This window comes from Panicum virgatum, chromosome 8N (assembly GCF_016808335.1).
Source record: "Panicum virgatum strain AP13 chromosome 8N, P.virgatum_v5, whole genome shotgun sequence".
Lineage (NCBI taxonomy): Eukaryota > Viridiplantae > Streptophyta > Magnoliopsida > Poales > Poaceae > Panicum > Panicum virgatum.
The window spans coordinates 42,082,965-42,104,750 of record NC_053152.1 but is presented as its reverse complement, the minus strand read 5'-3'; the positions used below and the strand labels follow the sequence as shown (position 1 = coordinate 42,104,750).

The 21,786-nt window shown below is 41.0% G+C and overlaps 2 protein-coding genes across 8 annotated transcripts; one reads left to right on the top strand and one right to left on the bottom strand.

Annotated features, from left to right (window-relative positions):
* The first annotated feature begins 1,356 nt into the window (after positions 1 to 1,356).
* LOC120686076 (putative pentatricopeptide repeat-containing protein At3g01580) lies at positions 1,357 to 10,210 on the top strand. Of its 7 annotated transcripts, none has more exons than XR_005679954.1 (6): positions 1,357 to 3,430; positions 6,089 to 6,195; positions 7,514 to 7,696; positions 8,456 to 8,644; positions 9,609 to 9,763; positions 9,852 to 10,210. XR_005679954.1 is itself a non-coding variant. In XM_039968236.1 (2 exons), exon 1 carries the CDS (start codon positions 1,366 to 1,368, stop codon positions 3,406 to 3,408), a length of 2,043 nt encoding a protein of 680 aa, XP_039824170.1. In that variant the 5' UTR covers positions 1,357 to 1,365; the 3' UTR covers positions 3,409 to 3,430; positions 4,519 to 5,079. The 7 variants fall into 7 exon arrangements, 1 of the variants encoding a protein (XP_039824170.1); XR_005679953.1 differs by having other exon boundaries at positions 7,527 to 7,696; positions 8,813 to 9,763; positions 9,852 to 10,209; XR_005679952.1 differs by having other exon boundaries at positions 8,813 to 9,763; positions 9,852 to 10,209.
* LOC120686077 (beta-carotene isomerase D27, chloroplastic-like) lies at positions 5,749 to 11,415 on the bottom strand. Its single transcript, XM_039968237.1, has 7 exons — positions 11,005 to 11,415; positions 9,593 to 9,732; positions 8,515 to 8,607; positions 8,188 to 8,249; positions 7,563 to 7,669; positions 6,095 to 6,184; positions 5,749 to 6,011 (listed from the first exon to the last, which is right to left on the bottom strand). Exons 1-7 carry the CDS (start codon positions 11,297 to 11,299, stop codon positions 5,971 to 5,973), a joined length of 828 nt encoding a protein of 275 aa, XP_039824171.1. The 5' UTR covers positions 11,300 to 11,415; the 3' UTR covers positions 5,749 to 5,970.
* Between the last annotated feature and the right edge of the window lie 10,371 nt (positions 11,416 to 21,786).

Sequence of the window (21,786 nt, the reverse complement as noted above, 5' to 3'; positions counted from 1 at the left end):
AATTAGGGGTAATAAGGGTATTTCTTACTACTAGTATTGTGTCTGAATTTAACTAAATGAACAATCTTTATAGGACAGAGAGAGTACTACTACTTCTTCGTCCAAAATGTAAGTCATTTTATTTTGGGACAATTGCAAGGTTGCCCTTATTTTGAAGTCCAACTATACATTTGCCCCTGTTTTTTTTTAACTATGCATGTTTGCCCCTGTTTTTGGTTTCCAGTTGCATGGTTGCCCCTGTTTTATTGCAAAATTGCCCATATTTTGCATTAAAATAGGGGTAACCATGCAACTGGAAGACTAAAAATAGGAGTAAACATGTAGTTAGACTTCAAAACAAGGGTAGTTTTGCAAATGACCCTTTTATTTTTGTCCTAGATCAAGCATTTCTTTAAATTGTGACCAAGTGTATAGAAAATTATAGTGGTACCTATAAATTTAGTTGAAGTTATAGAAATTTAAATTATGACAAAAATGAAAAAAAATACACGGAGCACGACCATGCATATATGGTGCTAATAATTGGACAAGATCTATAATAGCACACTATTCATATTCTTTGCTCTCATTCTCTTTCAATACAAAGAGGCTTAGAATAACAATATTTTCAGAAAAAATGATTTCTCTAGCTTTTACGATTTTTTTGGTTCGTTCGATTGTTAGGACCATTCGTCCGAAAATTCAATTTATGGCACGTATGATTGGGATCCGTGCTACGCCACTACTGTTTATCTTCCTGATGAAGTTAGCGGCGGCCGGACTTCGGCGTAAGGGTTGCTGGAGCGGTGTTGACTATCGATGGCCTTAGAAAAAGGGAGAGAGAGAGGAGAGTGAGGGTTGCTGGAGCGGCGTTGACCATCGGTGGTCTTAGAGCAAGGTTAATAATACAGACAACAAACTGGCTGTAAGGATTCTTACAGCCTTCTCTCAGCCCACCTGTGTAATAATTAGCTCTTCACAATTAATACATGGCCCACCTGTTTTTCTTATAGATTTTTTTGGTTCTTGTGCCCAAGCCGGCTGTAAGCTTACAATCTATTTCTCTTCTCTCTCCTATCTTTTCTACTCCACCTCATCATTTAGCCGGCTTACAGCCAACTATAATACTTACTCTTAGAAGAGTGGTGGGGGGAGCCGGAAGAGGGGAGGGGGAGGGGGTTTTCTGCGATTGAATAAGTTTCAATTGCAGGCGTAATGAGTTGCTAAAAAAAATGCACACGTGATAAATAGCCGCCCCGTTCCCCGCCCCATTCTCACCGTTCTGCTTCAGCCTTCCCCTCTGAGAGGCCATTTCGCGCCTAAATTCAAACACGGAATTGTATTAAAGGAAAAGAGAAGAGAGAAGGTAAAAAAAACCGGAGCTAGATGCCCGCCGTGACCTACCGGTACCAGGCCCTCAAGGAATCCCTCGCCGCCGCCATCACCTCCTCCTCTTCCCCCCACGCCGCCGCCGACCCCCGCCGCCCCCACGCGCTCGCCGTCGTCTCCGGCCTCGCCGCCAATGGCTACCTCGCCTCCCTCCTCGTCGCCCGCTACGCCCGCCTCGGCGACCCCGATGCCGCGCGCGGCGTCTTCGCCGCCGCCGCCGCGCCCTCCTCCACATCCCCCGCCGTGCCACCGCCCAAGCCGCTCCTCTACAACGCCATGCTGCGGGCCTACCTCGCCCTGGGCCTCCCGCGCGAGGCGGCCTCGCTATTCCGCGCCATGCCCCCCGGCTGCCCGCGCGACCGCCACACGTACCACCTCGCCTCCACGGCCTGCGCGCGCGCCCCGGACCCCGAGCTCGGGCGCCGCGTCGGGGCAGCCGCCGCGGCCGCCGGGCTCGCGTCCGACCTCCTGGTGGCCACGGCGCTGGTCGGGATGCACGCCGAGGCCGGGGACATGGGCGCCGCGCGGAGGGTGTTTGACGGAGTGCCGCGCCCGGACGCCGTGGCGTGGAACGCGCTGATCGGCGGGTACGCGCGCGCGGGGCTTCTGGGAGAGGCCGTGGAGATGTTCGCCAGGATGAGGTCCGCGGATGGAGCGCGGCCAACGGAGGCAACACTCGTGAGCTTGATCTCTGGTTATGCCAGTTTCGGTCCTTGGAGGGGCAGAGGCATGATGCATGGCGTTGTGGTTAAGTCTGGCTTCCACTGCAGCCTTTTCGTCTCCAATGCTCTCCTGGAGATGTATGTGGAGTTGGGCTCTTTGAGCGAGGTGGTGACGGTGTTTCGGCATATGGAAGCGAAGGATTCTGTTACTTGGAGCTCGATGATTGGTGGGCTTGTTCGGAATGGAAAACCGGGTTATGCTGTTAAGCTTTTCCACTGGATGGTTTTGCATTCAAAGGTGTTGGTCACACGGTCTATCTTGCTTAACGTGATTATGGCCTGCGCCGAGTTGGGGAACTGGAGAGAAGGAAAATGGATTGAAGAAAACTACGTATTGTGCAATAGCAGTGAATTCAAGAGAGATCCCTCTTTATTGACCGCATTGATATATATGTATGCGAAGTGCGGGCAGTTAGGTTGGTCTGAGAGTCTTCTTCATGGTTCTGCCAAGGTTAGAAACGACGTGGTTGCGTGGAATGCCCTGATCAAAGGCTGTGGAGAACTTGGACAAACGGAAAAGGCAATATGGTTTGCAATAGAAATGCAGAGGATGGGCATTGATCCGGATGCTGTTACATTCTTGGAGATCCTACCAATGATCTCGCTAATACCGTCACTGAAGAAGGGAATGGAAGCACATGCTCAGATTGTCAAAAGGGGTTTCCATAATGAACGGATGATTGCTAATTCACTTGTTTCCATGTATGGTCGGTGCGGGAGTCTTAGTCTTTCAATTGGTGCCTTTACTGGGATTATGGACAAGGATGCAATCTCTTGGACTTCTATGATGCAGGTATATGCATGGAATGGACTTGCTGCAGAAGTTGTCAAGCTTTTTGAGTTGATGAAGGAAACAGAAGTACAACCAAATCACTATACTTTTGTTGCCGTCCTGTCTGCCTGTAAAAACACGGGTCTTGTTGAGAAGGGAATGGGCTTTCTTAAGTGCATGAAAGAGCAGTATGGTCTAGATCCTCATATTGAGCATATATCCTGTGTTGTTGATATGCTTTGTCGTACTGGGCGCTTGACTGATGCATACCACTTGATCCAGAATTCTCATTCTGAACACGCAAAAAACCCTATACTGTGGGGGACATTGTTAAGTGGTTCCCGTTCATGGGGGAATTTGGTGATTGGAGAAGCAGCAGCAAGGCATCTTTTGTCCTTGGATCCAAAAAACAGAGCTAACTATAAGATGCTGGCTGATATTTATGTTTCACTTGGGAGAAGGGACAATGCTGATGATGTCTTGAGACTGTTGATCTCAAGAGAACTGGATTTGAGACCAGGCTGTACCTGGACTGAAGGTGGCTAAAGACTGTGATATATGCTAGAAGGTATGATTATATCAATAAATGTGAATTAACATTTGAAGTTCAGTTGGAATTTCTTGTTCCATATAAACATCTAGTGTGTTAATATTAACGAATAAGTCCTCTCATGCCATTTCAAACTTGAAAATTTCCAGCTTGTGTCACTGACAATGTGGGTCCGGGACTAACAGTGGATTTCATGTGAGGGATTAGGAAAGTTTGCTGTGGCTCTGACAGGATTAAGATCACAAAAGGACATTATCTTGATCAAGATGTAATGAAGGGGAAATGGTCGGATGATCTTTACAGTTAGACCAAGAATGACATTTGACGCCACTTTTTTAATGAAAATTTAAATAGAATTGAGGGCAGGAAAAAGCAAATTAATGAAGAATCTAGACTATTATGCTAAACCTAGAGATCTTCTGAGTGCTACCGAATTCAATATTAAGTGATTGCGACTAATGAGTAAGTTAGGACTCATACTTTGTCGAATAGATGGAGTATAAATATCTGTGTTCGTTAAAATGTTTCCACCTTGCTCCCTTTATTACTGCTTTTTCTAAGGATGAACACTATGCAGTATTGTACTATGTGCAAGTGCATGGAAGACAATTACTGTTGTTATTCTATTTGACAGTCAGTGCTGGTCACCATCTCAGTGGAGCACATTGCACAGCTGCACCAATAACTTGAAATCCATGCCATAAAGCATATTCTTTGTTTGCTCAGTTTACATTTATTATTCCATCTAGCCTACTTTTCTTATCTAGGTTAGGCCAAGTAAACATTGACCATTCAAATTCTTTCTGAACCCTATAATGCTCAAAGAGAACTGATGTTATGGGGATTGTAGAGATTTCTGGAGCTAGTCTCATTGAAGGCTATGTTATTAGGGCTCAACGGCACGTTTTAAGCTTATAATTATTAAAGTATCGCTTGTTCAAATATAAATCAAGAAGGTTGATCCTGCACGTTCGAGAAAAAAAAATCAAGGTTGAAAATTTGAGTTTTATGTTGGGCCTTATGCTGATTGTTCTTTTTATTGCTATTGCAATTACTTCTGCAATGGATAATTCATGATAAATATATCATGCTCTCTATTGATTCAGGTACCATATAAAAGGCTCAGAAAATTTGCTAAATGCCATCAGAGAGTCCTTTTGTTGGATACCATCGCAACGTGGATTGTTAGAAAAATTGGGTTTATCTCATTTCATCTCTTAAATCACCCTCAGAGAATCATTGACTAGTGTTTATTTTCTTCTTCAAAATAGAACGCTTTCTCTTAGCAAATTTACCAGGAAGATTCGATCAGCACCTCCTACGAATTTGTGTTGAAATCAACTAAGTTAATAACTTCAAAGCAAATCATGCAAAAAGCTCAGTAGGCAAAACCCAGCAGAGTGCACAAAATCAATGTCGGTACTGAATGCTAATGGTTATCCCTGTCTAGACTCTGCTGTGTTCTATGACTTTTTTATGTCAATATATGCTGTAAGTGCTCAAGGTTGCAGAAAGTGGCATCTTCAGACTGCTAGATCCCTTATTCCCACGTTTTCTTCATCTGTAATAATGTTAAAGTTGGAGGACCTTTTGTCTTTTTGGTCAAGTCCCTCATGATTTATTTGCCACCAATTCTAGAATCAAGATGTGGAAAGATCTGTTCTTTTTCCAAGGATCATGACTGTGTTTCTGGAAGTATAGTCCATAATTTGAGAAGATTCTGATAAATTTCCTTCTAACATAACATATCGAATCGGCATTGCAACTTAGCCTCTATCTTTAACAATGTACCAGGAGATTTTTAAAGCTATGAATCCGCCATATTGTTGCAGTTGAACGTACTACATGTTCCAATCATTTCATGGTATCGAGAAAACGTCCTGCATCATTGCACTTGCACAATACATTGTAAGAAACTCTGATATGAAGAAAGCACCACAGTTTGTAAGAGGGGACTAGGTGAAATTGTCAGATCTCCCGGAAATCTGAAACCAGCTGTGAAATGTGAGAGTTAAATTTGAACCAGTCTATCAGTTGTAGGTTCATAGTTTTTAACTTCGAATCTTTGATAGAGGAATCTGCATATTAACTTGATTCGTAACTCAGATGAGACTTGGCTTAAACCTGAGAGATATACAACACGCTCCACCAAATGATTGTTAATTCCATGCTTATATTTCGTCGGTTCGTCCACCAAGTTCTTTTCTTGTTAACAAGTTCGACCATCTTCAATTAACATGAAAATTTCTTTACGGATAATTCCTTTCTTCCAACTTCTTCAATTTTATCTCAGGTTCTTCTTGTAACTTATGTAGGATGCACTAAAATACTTTGTATTTCCCAAAAATATGTCCTGTATTCCCTCTTCAATTTCTCTGGATCAACCATACAACGAGTTTCCTAACAATTTAATGTATACTAGAATTGCCTTTTGCTGTTATCGCGAGTAAAAAGAATCTATGTGTGAACCTGATGCTGCGTCCTAAGGGAATAACATGAATGCATGGAATTTTGGGCATTTTACTGATATAGTCTAATAATTTACATTGCCTTTCAAGTCAAATAGAGCAATTCACTTGACGATTCTGCTTTGCAATACCTGCATATACAGGAAGAAAAGGGTATGAGTGCTTTAATTGGAAATTTGATTAAATCTGTTCAGATGTCTCGGTGCAGGCTTACATTTTGTACGGAAGCAGGGCTGCTTCAGTGCTGGATCATCTTCAGGAGGTTGCTGTCCAAAGATCATCTCACAGCTCATGTCCTCAAAATCTGAAACAATGGTAATACAATAGACATAAGTACATGCTTTTCTGTTGCCCCTGATATATGGCTTTTTGTAACAGAACATAAGCTAGTGTCCTATTTTTTCCAGTTAAGTAGAAAAATAACTAGCCCCAGCCTCTGCACATTTGTGTGGGTAAGGCTTGGGGCTTAAAGACAACCCTTCCCCAGACCCTGCACAGTGCGGGAAGCCTACGGCACTGGGTACGCCTTTTTTTTTTAAGTAGAAAAATAACTGCTTAAACATAAATTTGCTTTTCTAGATTCAGAAATAAAATATTTTAGCCAGGATTGGAACACTGATTTGCAATATATAAGAGTGGAGAAAGTAGTGAAGATAAGCCTGCAGACCATAAGCGGTGCCATTAAGCTAACATTCAATGGTTACGAGTGATAACCACTTGGCAGGAGAAAAGGAGGCGTAACAAATTCCAACACATTGATCTCCAATATCTGTAATGTCATTAAATGTCAACATCTTTTGACCTCGAAACAATGATTGGTGTTGTTGAAATATTTCACCAAGAATGAGTCAACACTCACAATAATTGCTTCTCATAAGCAATATTTAATCATATTGCTCTGATCATTGAAACATGTTGGCTCTGTAATGTTAAGTAAAGGTGTTTGTACTGTACTTGGTAACCACAGAATTGTGGAATGATTGGAAAAGACACTACTATCAACTTGTTTCTGTTATTTGCAGTTTTCCCACTAAGAATTACAAGTAGGAGGTACCCCATTTTCTCTGTACAACTTGATTGCAATTGCTCTACAACCTGCAAACATGTTGGTCCCACTTCAATCTTTTCTGTCCCCCAAATGGCAGCCTGTGATTCCATGCCCAGAAAAGGCATAGTGGCCTCGATACAGAAGGTGTACTGGCAGGATATGAGATTTAACACATCAAGTAGCTAACTTCTGTATTTTTGGTGTGACTGAGAATCTTGATGCGCTGCTTTCAGTGTTAAGATCCCGTTTCAGAGATAGTAGGAAGAGTTGTGCGGCTAAGAACGTCTTACATGAGATGTCCATATACAAAGACTTTCACCAGCACTACTTAAAGTGGAAAGGTCATATTCTGAGTTCACTTATGTTTGGCCGCAGTCAGTGTAATGTTCAGCTATTGAACAATTAGGCTAGTGACCAAAGGAAGTTACAGTTAAAGTTTTGACTCGTTTTATGAATTTGAGTTGATGATTGGTTGACTGCCAATCCACTAATTTCTTCCGAACCTTATTCATTGGCTGCAGTTGATTATTTTCTTGTATTCTAATATCGAAGTGTTCATGTTGTTTTACTCATTGATATGTTTAGATTTGTCTCTCAGATTATCATCTGATGGATAAGAATAAATGGAACTTACTGGGAGACATGTAGACAGCCGTGCCGAGTGAATCTTGGATGAATTTCTGGCATGGGATCTTGCAAAGATTCGTGCACATCCCAACACAGTTGGTGCTTTCCAGAAATCTGTCAGAGTAAGATAAGGAAGAAAAGGTCAGGAATACCTGTACCCCTATCCTGTTCTTCACCATTTTTTTTATATGCCTTCACCTTACTATGTTTTTTTAGATTGTTTTTAAGAGTTATTGCACTAGCCTGTACTTTTTTTTTTCAAAATGTATCCCTATTATATAGCTAGTTTGTGGAGTATGAGTAGGATTGCCCTGTTCGCCACAATTACGACATGGGCAGTACATGTTGCATTTGAGCCTTAGTTCTTTCACACCTTTTCCAAGTGGTTTTACTCGAGTAAAGATTGACATCTTGCAAAAGGGTTATGCTGAGCTAATTTACGCTACGGATTCATAATGTGGCAATCCTAATCATGTTTAGATAAACCTTAAGAATTTATACTAGCTCTGAAGTCTTGACACCCAGAAGTTGTTTGAACAATATATATTTATACCTATTAAACTTATGCAATGAATTCACTCTGCATCTAGCTTATTCATGCAATCAAAGAATCTGGATGTCGAAGAGTTTACCTGCATTTGGGGACGTAGACCACATTCTTCTCTTTCCTTCCATCAACTTCCGATTCCCTGACCTTGCATTCGTTCAGTGACACAATGATTACTCGTACAACTTTATGAATACTGCTGGGATGTGTATACGTAAGAACACACACACACACACACACACAAAAGAAAGAAAAAACATATTGGAGAATGTTGCATCCATGACTACATTTTCCACTACTATATGCACAAGATGCTCAACATGCATGAACTCTTAAACAATACTCTGTTTCAGGCTATTCCTTTGTCATTCCTGAAATAAATTATAATATGGAGGAGAAATATGTGTTATACCTCACATGGTCCAACGAGCCAAGGGAAGAATATGGTGGTGAAGGCTGCGAAGTACTCCCGGGAAATTCTTGAAGGCGGCATCATCACCTTGATCTGCCCAACAGAATGAACGCTGTGAGTCCAAACTAAGGTAAAATTAAATAAATTTACCTTGTATTCAAAGAATACCCTACTCCCTGAACTGTCTATATACCTCCTATTTTTCTTGTCATTTTGAAAGGATTTTATCTAGTTTGCAACAATGGACATTACTTTTCCAGAGCATAAAAATAAGGGGGTGTGTTGGGTGTGTTTGCAGGGGCGGGCCCAGGATTTGGGGTTTGGGTATTCAACATTTTTTAAGGATGAAATGTTTTTGACCGCCGCTGCCCGCTGCGCTACGTTGTCCCCAGCAACGCATGTTGCTTAGGTCTCATCGGCCAGAAGTGGAAAGGATGCGGCCACAAGGGAAAGGGGAAGTGGAATTGGTATGGATTGGTGCCGGTTGGGGGTTGCTATTGGGCCTAGAAGAGGTGAAGTGAGCCATTTGAGCACAAGAGGCAATATGAGATCGGGAAGCCTGTATTGTGACGTTAGATCATCTCCAAGAGACACCCTAAATCATCTCTCTCCACACCCTATCCAAATACTTGCTATTTTAGAACCGGATCTTAGACCCTCAACCTTCAAATTTATGGGTCATATTTACCTAATATGTCAAGGTTCAAACAATAAAATATCCGGTACAAGGGAAGTACCATGGCGACACAAGAATACAAAGAGAAATAATATTTTGGATGATCCTCTACTTAAAGGATATAGAGAGTTGGAGACTAGAATTTAAGAATTCTTTTAGAGATACCCTTATTTTCTATTTTAATACATATACATGTTATATATACTATGTATATAAATTTTGTTGCAAAATTTTTTGGGTATTCAGTTGAATACCCTTGAATCAATACCAGGCCCGCCCCTGTGTGTTTGGGTCTATGTATGACTCATTTTTCTTCTTCTATCAATACAATGATACGCAACTCTCCTGCGTGTTCGAGAAAAAAAAATAGACATTACTTTTCCAGAGCATAAAAATACTTGCCATTGTGAGGATGTAGCTGGGGAACGCCCATTCCAGAGCGGTGGCCACAGTCTGCCACTGCTGATCAACCCTGAACAGCCCGGAGATGGTGAGGGCCGCCTCTATCAGGCCTTCATAGCCGTCCTTTCCGTTCTTCAGCCCTGCATATACACATCCATTGAATCCACGCTGGTAGGAGTATCAATCACAAAACTGTAGGGAAATTAGTTAACAAACTTTTCCATGCTTTTCATCATGCCTTTTTCTGCTGTCAGCGCAGTGCTGGGAGAGAGGATGAGAAAACTGGGAGGGCCAGCATGGGGTTTGGTCTGGTAGGGGCGGAGGGCACTGCGGAGAACAGTGGAGGACACCGTGGCGGCCACTGTGCTGATGACCGGACACCCAGTGCCACGACTCGGTGTCCGGTCCTGTTGCAGTCGATCTAGGTCGGCCGTTTCAGATCCGATGGTTGAGGTTTATGATAAGGCGCGGATTTACAGGGATCTACTACAGCCTTAATTTACTCTCTAATGACTAGAGAATCTTCTTCCAGCTATTGTAGTAACTGAGTGGAATGTAAAGGATGCTTGATTTTTATAAACAGGTAGATATTACAAGAGGGTAAGTGGTTGATTTTTACTGAAGGGGAAGAAAAAAATCTGCACGCGTGATGCCTTTTGAAGGTTGACCACCATTTTCTTGGGCATCTTATTAGCTCCAAGAGAGGAAAAAGGTTCGAGGAGAAAACCCAAAATTTAGGATAGATTCATCCACTACTAGATTCCTAGAAATGCGCACCTCACACCTGTGCGAATCACAGGTTTCGACCTCTCTTGGTTGCCGGTATGCTGATGATGCGCTTCCGTTTCATTTTGCTGCAATTTTATATATATGTAACTTATTGTACCTCCCAACTGGATGAATTTCAAGAAGCTTTTCGCATCTATCTTTTGGCCTAGTAACACAACAAGCACTTACAAATTCATTCTTTTTAAAAAGCACTTACAAATTCAACACAAAAGTTTGTAAGAGGTAAAAGTAGGCATCAGGCCATCAGCACTAGTCCGTTGAAGTCGAGGAGGAAATTTATTGTATGCTCGGGACAAGAACTTAGCGTCACATCATGCAGTCGCTTGCATGATCATCAACATCGACCATTGCTAAAATAGAGACAGGGGCAAGCATAGGAGGTCACACTACTGTACGTCTGTCTATAGCAAGCAAGCCAAATACTAGCACATCAAAAGAGACACATGAATGATGAATCCAAGAAAAGGAAAAAAAAACATGAACAGTTCTCCAAAAGCATGGGATTGTTCAGCCTGGTTCATGCAAATCCACTCGCAGCCACGGAAGCGCCATGGCTGCTGCTGGAAGCTTTCGATCATTCCAAAGGTGGCGAGCGAGCGGGAATGCGTAGGCGCGAGGAGTACCGGAAGCTTCTTGAAGGTTCCGGGACAGGTATGTGATGGCCAGCTTGTCGAACCAGCTGTCGTGGTACACCGTCGTCGTCGTCTCCGTCACCGGTGGCGCTGCCGTCACCATCTTCCTGATGGCAGGTGGTGGCGGCGCGGCCACGTCCTGATGCGGCCTCGCCATGACCGCGCGCACGGCGGGAAGCCCACGCTCCCTCCTCGTGGAGCAGCAGCTCCGTTGCTTCGGCAGAGTGGGTGGTGACGCCGCCGCCGGCCGGACGCCAGCGCCGTGAGCGTGAGCTGCAAGGAGCATGGCGAAAGTGGCAGCGTCGACCTCCCGCTCGTGCACTTCTCGCGTGCGTCGAGAGAGCGAGGAAGGAGAGAGACTAGCTAGCGCGAGAGGAGGAAGATGCTTATTAGCATCAGGAGGAGGTGTGTTGTAATACCGGCCGGCGCGGCGTTGTGGTTTGACTTTAATATATCGGTCGATAGCGAGGCGAAGCTTGCAACTTTTGTTTTTGTTTTTTTTGAAAACGGGTAGCTTGCAAATTGTGACGAGCTACTAGGAAGTGCCCAAAACCGCAGGGAGGCGGCATCTTCTCCGTGGTGGGCTCGGAATCATGCAAGCACACTGCTTGATTGGCTTTCCTCCCCCTCTCTCTCTGGAGATTTTTTTTTTGTTACTACTCCCTCCGTCCCACGTTATTAATATGCACTTAGATATAATATATATCTGGGCAAAATCTATATACCTAAAAATTCAAAACAATCAATAATTTAAGATGGATGGAAGTAGCTAACTACTCCAGTAGGCAGTAGCTAGCAAGGCACATGTACAACTCGCTCCGCACGCATGCCCTGTGTGTTGGGTCAGCTTGGCCTGCCATTGGCTGATTGGCAGTATAGTTCATGATGCTGTTGTTGAGGTGGAGCAAGAATCGGTTACCGCGACGCTTGGTTTTGCTTAATGCTCTACTAATCATTATATAATGCCCCGTTGATTTGCATTATTAACCCTCGGTAACACGTACTCCCTCCATCCCATAATAAGTATTGGACAAAAGTGTTTTGCGATGATGGAATGAATGATTCGATTGATCTCTGTGGAACGATGTCTGTACAATATATACAAGCCCAAGGGCCACTATTGGTGAAGAAGTGTCTCTATGGTGAAACTATTGGAGGAACCGTGTTCCCATGGGAACCATCATTAGCGGTTGCTAATGTCGGTCTTATCTAATTGATCACCTAATCTAACTAATCCTAACACTTCCCCTTGATCAATTGATCTTCTTGTGGTCTTGTAATCAATTTAATCTTCGTGTGGTCTCGTAATCAATCGAATAACTCCTTGAAAACCCTATGGGAAAATCAGGAGATGCGATACAATATATAACTTCCCCAAAAACCTTTCAGGAAAAATGTGAGGAGAATCTTTGGAAAACCATGTGGGAAAAACCAAAGTACTTCCGGTATACTAGGCAAAACTCCTTAAAACACAGTGGGAAAAATAAGAAGAAACACCATAATATACAATTATCAATGTTAGTAGACTCTTGAGTTTAAACCCAATGTCTTAGTCTAAAAACACCTTGACCCTAGGGTCAATATGCTTCAAATATCATCTTCCAAAAACCCCGGTGGGGAAAACTAAATGATATAGCATATATCTTTGTTGACATTGCCTCGTTAAAGACTTTATATGAGAAATCTCAAAAGGAAAAACTCACATAAAGAAAAGAGTACAATGTATTGTATGTTCCAATATCATCTACCAAAAATCTCTTCGGGAAAAATGGATGATATGACATAGTCTTGTGTCGATATTGCCTCGTTAAAAACTTTATATGAGAAACCCAAAGGGGGAAAACTCATATAAAGAAAAGAGTGTAATATGATGTTTTCAACAAGTTATTAATCAGAGAGACGAGAGACTCTCCCCCTGAAACTTGCAAACCTTTCATACCAATGTACTCTACACTTATGAAATGTGGAGTATAGTAGACCTTGTCAATATCTCTTCGAGCTTATCACAAGTACTTAGTTTGCAAATGTTAATATGCCCATATGACCTATGAAACAGAACCATCTTAATGCAAAATATTGCATTAAGTATAACTTGTCTCCATCTAAACAACACAAGTTGCATTATCTTTATAGATAATGACCTTTGATTCAATAGAATCAGAACCACATAACTTCAGTATGTGACATATCATTCTCTCAAGCTATACACATTCATGTGTAGCCTTGTACAATGCAATATCAGAATGATTAGTGGAATTAACCATTAAATGTCTACTTAAAGACTATTACAGAATGGTCTTTTCGTATTTCTATAAAGCTTATTTTAATGATCTAGAATTTTGGGGAGCTTATAGATAACCAGAACCATAATATCCACGTAATCGGATCATGGATTATACTAAGTCTGTATGTGCTATTTTTAAGATATCAAAGATATTCTCATCTTCAATCTACCAACCTTAAGTAGGAATAGCACTGCTATTAGATAGTGAATTATTGCAAAGATAATATCCGGTCGGAAACTTTTGCAATATATGTATTAGCGCATAAATAGTACTGGGATAATGGACCATATGTCCCAATATCTCTATTCAACCACTATGGCATAAAAAACAATCTTCCTCATGCCTTTCTCTATCATGAGATAGAATCACCATAGAATTCCCTTTCATATTGAGTCATTCAATATGATGTGGATATAGATAGCTTTACTATAAAAACCTAGGAGAAGATACTTGGATCCTAAACACAAAATAAAATTTTGGTTTAGACCGTTATCTTCCATCTCTAAACTCTGTCTTTAGATTACAACGTGCTCTTGACAAGTGTTTATTACCAATGATGTCAAGATTATTGACAATCATATAATACTAGGAAATCCAATTAAGGATTCTGACATGAACACCAAGTGTAATAAATATTGTATCCTTCAATATAAGGAATACATACAAAGTTGATTGTACCAAAATCAACTTAACCACTTTAAGCCATATATTGACTTAAGCAATACACGATATATGTTGCGAGTTTATATATAAGTAAGTATTAGATATGTAAACTCCTTCCCCGAAGTTTCACAATATACCATATCAAGTGATCATATGTGATCACTACATCTATCAATTATCAACCGCAAAGATAGATGCTTTTGTACTGCCAGTCAAAAGGTAGTATCGGAAATTTATAACTTACTATGGAGAATAACTTGCATTGAAAAACAATGCTCTTAGGCTTTGCGTAAACTCCTTGTGCTACTAGTCTTGCTTTAATCTCACCACATCATTGTTCTCCATCCATTCTAGGATGGAAACACTTTTGTACCCACAGTAAAGGTACGTCTAGGTGTTGGCTTTACTACCAAAAACACCTCTTTTCTGGTGGGCAAGACTATCTCTGTATGTATAACTTTACTCAGCAAGTTCTAGTAAGAGTGACAAAGCACTCTGCCATGGTCTTATTAACTAGATAACTTTGAATAATGTATACAATTTATTCAGAGAAGTATGAGTCGACTCATGTAGCCTTTATATGATATAATTCTCCGGTTATCAAAACTCAAAAATGGACCCTGAATGACTCATCGTGACTTCCTAAAACGAGAGTCAGGGCTTTTCGATATCCTAGCATCAGTATTTTGGTGCACCTCTGAGCTGGGTTGTGGATTATAAATATCAACAGGACATAAAATGTCCTCTAAGTATCTTTCAACCAAAGGTTGAGTTGCATTTACTACTTTATAAGAAAAGTCTTCTATTGCTAGCATGAATAATCTTGCTTTATGGCCATACTTCTCCCCCTCTTATTTACAATTGGGAGTTGAGTGATTTTACTTAGTACCACTACTCTTTCTGGCATAGATTAATAATTAGTAAATGCATGTGGCAGTTTATTTGCAATACTATGCAACTCAATAATTCTTTGAACTCAAAGTTAAGTTACTTTAGTACGTGATCCTGAGCTTGAAATGCCTCATGCATTCAAATGTTTTCCGGGCATTATATATGGTACTTCTAATCTCCCCCTAATGCTTGGAAAAGCTTATTTATACTAAAAACCAGCATACAGGTTGTAAATTGATCCTCTCTAAGAGATCTAGATACTGAACAATCGACGGAGATTTGAAATCTCAGATGATCCCCAATTTCCTGTGTGAACCTATCAATGTATGCTGCGGTGGTGAGAGTGGTATGTATACAACGTAACTCAATCTTACACAAATAGGAAATCTTCATGTATTTCCACGTACTATATGCATATGGGGATATGCAATTAATCATAAGTCAGGAGTGTGTAAATCTACCTAACTTCAATACGAAGTTGATGATAGCAATCCAATAATGATGATCCTGTTATGACTTTAATGTTATACTTATAGATTTCAATTTATGCTTTTGGATATATAACTAAACTCTTATGATACCAAGCAATCGTCATTGAAGGTATAAAGGTTTAGTAATGTTCAGGATAATGCTCATAACTAGAGCCATTATCTACCAAATGCATGGTTGAGTGTGTAAATTTTTTTACACACTCTAGATCATCTCATAGATATATCTATACAACCATGAAATGCTTGAACTGTCCATACAATCTTTGTATCGGACCCATACATATTCTTTTGAGTATGATCAAGAAATCTAATAAAGTCAATCTCATTTTAAGATAAGAGGGTCTTAAAATCTATTTCCCTATGATACTTATCGTATCCACACTTTGGGAAAGTCAGGACCAAATGAATTGCCATTAATTTCTCACGCATCCCTTTGGATGCCCAAGTTGATCATTTCAAATTGAATAGGTCAACCATGTGAAAAATTTGGATACGCAATATGTTGTACGGGATGGTTGTATGCATAATACAACAAAAATAAGATCCATCTCATTATTATATGTCATATCCAAAGTTGTCTTTTTGTGTTTTTCTAAAAACACATGTGGATATCTCTATACTTTAGCAAAATATGAGTTGAATTAGGACATAATTAAATGTCATCAATTGTTTACTCATATCCTTAGGAAGAATGATAGTGGAGAAGAATCGACCAAACTATCATTGCATCGCATCAGCGATAGACAAAATTATTCCCTCTTCTTGTCATTAGAACCAGGAATATTTTGCTTCCGTAATTATAAAGTTTGTGGTACAAATTATCCACTAGGCACATATCATTCCAAATTGGAGAGATTCCCATATGATATATATATGCCAAGAATTTAATGAAAATTTTGTCTAATATATAGAAGAATCCATAAGTATTGTCGAGTATCAAATTCATCAATATGATATTCACAGTAGTTATGCATTGACAAAAAATGTTACAACATATTTTGATGGACTAAATAATATCAATGGACCATGAGATTATTCTCAAATCTCAAAACAAGTCATTCGAATTGTGTTCGATGATCTTGTTGTCCATGAATTTATGTTCTCTTATGATAGAAATGAGAGTCTTTGTTATGCGATCTTAGAAGATCCGGCAAAAAAAAAATCAACTTCCTAGAGAGCTTAAAATTTAAGATTGAAAACCTTTCAAATTTTATGTCCTAGCTCCTATTTTATCCCTTATTAATGTTTAATATAGATAAATTGTTCCTTCCATAAGATATTCTTATCGATAATCTTTATAGATGTAGTGCCTTAACAATAGTAAGGCATATTTTCTCTTATCTATAATAAACAACCCCAATCCAGGGTAATTAAACTCTTTTATTAGTTTAGGGGATAAAATCAATATTAATGTCCATTGTCTATGTGAGATATTGATGCCATCAAGAGCGAGTTCAATAGACTCCTCTGAAGTCAATATCCTAAACATGTGACAAACCATTGATTTAATGAATTTACACCTAAGGTAAACTCAAATCACTATGGTGATGTTATAACATCAAACACAATATTTTATAATTGTATATCTTATCATAGTTTTGGATCATTGTAGGTAATCATATAAATGTGTATACCATACAATGAATCATCATAGATTTTGTTGATACACAAGACAAATAATCTCTATGTCAGAAACATAGAGTAGATCTTTATAGTAGGCAATGTAAATTGCTGCCTAAGCATGGTCTTTGGGCAGAATAATTCACAAGAAATTAAACGCAGCCTTTGCTTAGGACTCTACTACCTTGTGTAATAATAAAACAATATGATGTCAAAGAACAATCCAAAACATTTATTTTGATTAAAAACACATCGTAGGTAATCATCAAGTTTTAGAGAAACAAGATGTAGACCTCTCAGTAACAGGTGATTAGATAACTGCAATGGCACGGTCTCAAGGCAGGATAATTCACAAGAAATTAAACGCAGCATATGCCATAGTCTCCATTACCTTGTGTTAATTAATCAAAATAATCAAGATATGTATATTGCAAATTTTTAATCCATCAAAGATTAATAATCTTTAATGATGTTCATATCTTAGTTAAATTGCTACTAACTCAATAGCAAATTTAACTTGTATGTGGTGCAAAAATGTGGTTTGAGGGTACCATCATACTCAATTCTATTATATAATTATAAATGTAACCTATGTGTTGGTGTAACAATAGGGGGTTGAGTGAACCACATACTCCAATATAATAGAACCAAAATGGTATTGTAATATAATATTATCAAACCACAAAATATATTACAATGACAATATCCAAACAACAACAAAGCACAAAGTGCTATAGTTGGGTAGTGGCATAATTTATGCAAAATCATGCAGGATCAAAGCAAAAACCACTTCCTGTGTTAGCCCTCCTAGCAAAAATGGTTCGATTGCCATTTTGCCTTTTTTGGATTTAGGCTCACATGAGCCTAAATTTATCCAACCTTAATTAACTATCAATTAATTAAGAGGCTTCGATTTTGTTGCAACTATAAATATTTTCCAATCAAAATCGACAAACTATGTATATTAGACATGAATAATTTTCTAGTCTTAAAAATAAACCATGTATAGGAGTAAAAACTCTACCATACTAACAATGTTCGAGTGACTAAATCAGAAAAGCATAAACACAGAAAAAATATCTAAATATTAACATAGTAATTAACTGCAATATAATATTATGATGCAATTTCTAAAGACTCATAGGTGTAAAAAACTATCTATTTACTCTAGGTAAATAATTTGCATCATAAGACATTAAATACAAGGTCTAAAACAGACATTTATTCAATCATAAATGCAAATTATTACAGTATTGCATCTAGTCTAGGGACTAAAACAGAATAATATAGGACCTCAAATATTAATATGGAGCACTGAATCTACCAAAAAGCTGTAAATATATTGAAATTCGGGGGCCTTTGTGCAAATTTTAAAGGGAATGGAGGGTGATCGGCTTGGCCTGTTGCTGTGGCGGCCTAGCTTGGCCCGCCGTGGGTGGCCTGCCACCGGCCCAACTTGGCCTGCTGGCGGGCGAGGCCCATTGGCCGGTCCGGCCGGCCCAACAAGGCCTAGCGTGGCCCGAGTTAAGGGGCAGGGGCGGTTAGGGTTGCCTGGGTGCCGCCACCCCTTGGCCCCTGGGGGCGCCACCGCCTCCTCCATGCGCTGCCCACGTCGGTGGCCAGCGCCGCTGGCGCTGCCGCCGCCGTCACGACACCTCCTCTGTGTGCCGGCCGAGGGTCGGTCGCCGACCGTCTTTGGGTGCGTCGCCGGCCGTCTTTGGGTGCGTCGCCGCCTCCCCTTGGCCACCACCACCTCCAGCCCCATGCGCCGCCGGGGCCGTGTGCTGCCACCGCCTTCTTCTGGCGTGTGCCGCGCCGAGCGCCGCCGCAGGCAGTGCCCAGCGCCTCCTTGCACCCCCCTCTTCTTCTTTGTTCGCAGGTTGCCCCCATGTGCCGGTCATGGCCGGCCGCCGGCCTTCGCTGGTGGAGGAGTGGGGCACCGCCGCGGGTGGTGTCTCGTGTGGAGGGGTAGCAGGCGCCGAGGGTGGAGGAACGAGCGGCGCAGCTGCCATTGCAGCATGTGAAGCGGTCGTTGCCGTGCATTGCGGAGGGCCACCGCCGCTCCGGTGCGCCAACGCGAAGTGCCGCCGCCGTCATTGCCCATGGCAAGCCACCGGGCCGTTTCGTGCCGCGGATGGCCGGTCGGGCGCTAAATGCTGTGGCGGTGTGTCGCCGCCGCCCCTTGGCCTCCGCCGTGCACCGCCGTAGCCGGTGTATGTCACCGCCGCCGGCCCCTTTCGAAGAGCCAGCGTTGCGCGCGCCGGTGTGCGCCGTCGCCTGCGCACCGTCGTTGTCGAAGTTCTTGTTCCTCTCGTTTCTGCGCTCGGTGAAGAGACAAGGTGCTGATAACGTATTGGACAAAAGTGTTTTGCGATGATGGAATGAATGATTCGATTGATCTCTGTGGAACGATGTCTGTACAATATATACAAGCCCAAGGGGCGTCTATTGGTGAAGAGGTGTCTCTATGATGAAACTATGGGGGAACTGTGTTCCCACGGGAACCGTCATTAGCGGTTGCTAATGTCGGTCTTATCTAATTGATCACCTAATCTAACTAATCCTAACAATAAGCACACATATAGGTTCAAATGAGCAAACTTTGTACAGCTATGAAATTACCAAAATGCCCATAAAAAGTGTCTGCCATCTGTTCAGTTCACAAAGTCATCATTATGGTAACAGTTCGCATGCAAATAAAATACTAAATTACTAACACAGCCTGGCTAGACTTAATATATGAGAACCACGTGGCAGCACGGTTCCATAACATTCGTTGGTTCCAGAACTTGTAGCTGGTAGCTGCTGTGACCTGTTTTTTTTTTTAAAGCTAGCTGCTGTGACCTGTACGCCGGACCTATATGTATCAATATTTTGGGACAAATTTCAAATTGCAAAGGTGTGTTTATTTTGGGACGGAGAGAGTACTATATATGCACTACTAGCCAGCCACTTCAATGTGCATCAATATCATCAATGCAGTAGCAGCTTTTACGCACCCGGTAACTAAATGTCTGTTTGGATGTGCTAAAGTTGAGTAGTAAACATTAGCATTTATTAGCACTTATAACTTTTCTATATTTTTTTTAGTCTTGGCTAAAGTTTAGCCCACCCCATTAGCACTCCCGTTTTAATAGAATAGCACTTTGGGGTATTAGCACTTAGTCCAAACATCTCCTAAGATAGTTTTTATATAGAATTAATGTAAGCGATTTAGTGATGTGGCAACGAGAGACTAATAAAGGAGAGAAGGAAATGAATTCTCAAGCAAGAAACCATGTTTACTAGGAAGAGCTAGGGACATGATTGGATGATAATTTATTTTGAAGAAACCACACATTAGGAACATAGTTTCTATGTATAGCGTGGACAATTGTAAGTAAACTACTATGTAATGTATTGATTAGGATTTCTCTAATTGACTAGATGGATTTCTCTAATTGGCTGCAAAGACGCGCGCGCAAAAAAAAAATAAAATAAAAAACGGTTATGTATGCATATGGGTGTGGCTCGGTTGATGACTTGATGCAGGCGACAAACACACCCATATATAGGTTGGCAATTCATAAAACACATAAGAAATCATGGATACATGTAATGACATGGATGTGGATAAGGTCGGGGTTAAGATTTATTTGAACACTTACCTCGGCTTCATCACCGTACCCCACCAAATGGCATTTCCCGGATCATGCAAGGTACTAGCTAGGTCATACGTTTATCACAAAGGGCGGTAAGAATGGACAAGAGATTTCTCTTTTATATACCTCTGGTTTTTACTTGGCAACCAATGTTAACCAGAAGAGTCGGGCTTGCCAGCCAAGCTATACAAAGACAGGTTTTCAATAAAATACGTAACAAATCATGAACGATATCTTTCCTACTAATACTGGTGCATTTCCTGCATCAGGAAGATGGCCGCGTCACCCTGAATTCCTTGACCATCGGATCAGCCGATCTGATAGCATAGCTAGAAACAGATGGGGATATAAATTTTGCAAAAAACCCCCTCAAACTTTGCTGAAATCAACCCGCAGTCCATGACGATTTTGTAAAAGATTGTGAATATCAATTTTACAAAAAAACCCTTTAGATCTTGGTAAAACAAATCTGTACTCCACGAACATCAAACTCATAGAAAATTCATAGAAGAGTCCGGCTTGCCAGCCAAGCTATACAAAGACAGGTTTTCAATAAAACACGTAACAAATCATGGACGCATGTCTTCTAATACATTGTACAAAGACGTGGATGGGGATAAGGCGGTCGGGGTTAAGATTTATTTTAACACTTACCTCGGCTTTATCACCCCACCACCAAATGGCAGCTATAACTGGCCATGTTACCAGGTCAAACGTACTTTTCTCACAAGGGTGGTGAGAATGGACAACAGATTTGTCTCTTTTACCTTTGGGGTTTTACTTAGCTACCAAAAAATGTTTCATTCTTTAATTGAACCTCGGGCAGAAAAAAAAATTGAACCTCAGGAATGGCGAGAATGGACAAGAGACCTGTCCCTGTTGCCTTTCGGTTTTTGCTTAGCAGCCAATGTTTCATTTTTCCAACTGGTCAGAAAGGTTCAGACATTTCAGGAATATAATGCCATAGTTTGCCCGTGGAATATTTGGGCGGCAGCCAAATCAGGGAGGATAACACCAACTATTTTGGAAACTACCGGGTACTATAACCCAACTGGCAGGACATGGTTGGCTAGCTTAGAAAACAAGACGATAATGCAGTGATCTGCGGGAGAGCGTAAAAATACTTTAAAAATGAAATACTACTAATATATACCAGTAGGATTTTTTTTATTACGAAGTACC

Excerpts from the sequence above, each read along its gene's own strand:
- LOC120686077 (XM_039968237.1), bottom strand. The coding sequence starts at position 11,299 with ATGCTCCTTGCAGCTCACGCTCACGGCGCTGGCGTCCGGCCGGCGGCG. Across the intron at positions 8,250-8,514 it reads GGCTCGTTGGACCATGTGAG|GTCAGGGAATCGGAAGTTGA; the intron begins GTATAACACATA and ends AACGAATGCAAG. Across the intron at positions 6,012-6,094 it reads GCCCTGCTTCCGTACAAAAT|GTATTGCAAAGCAGAATCGT; the intron begins GTAAGCCTGCAC and ends CTGTATATGCAG.
- LOC120686076 (XM_039968236.1), top strand. The coding sequence starts at position 1,366 with ATGCCCGCCGTGACCTACCGGTACCAGGCCCTCAAGGAATCCCTCGCC.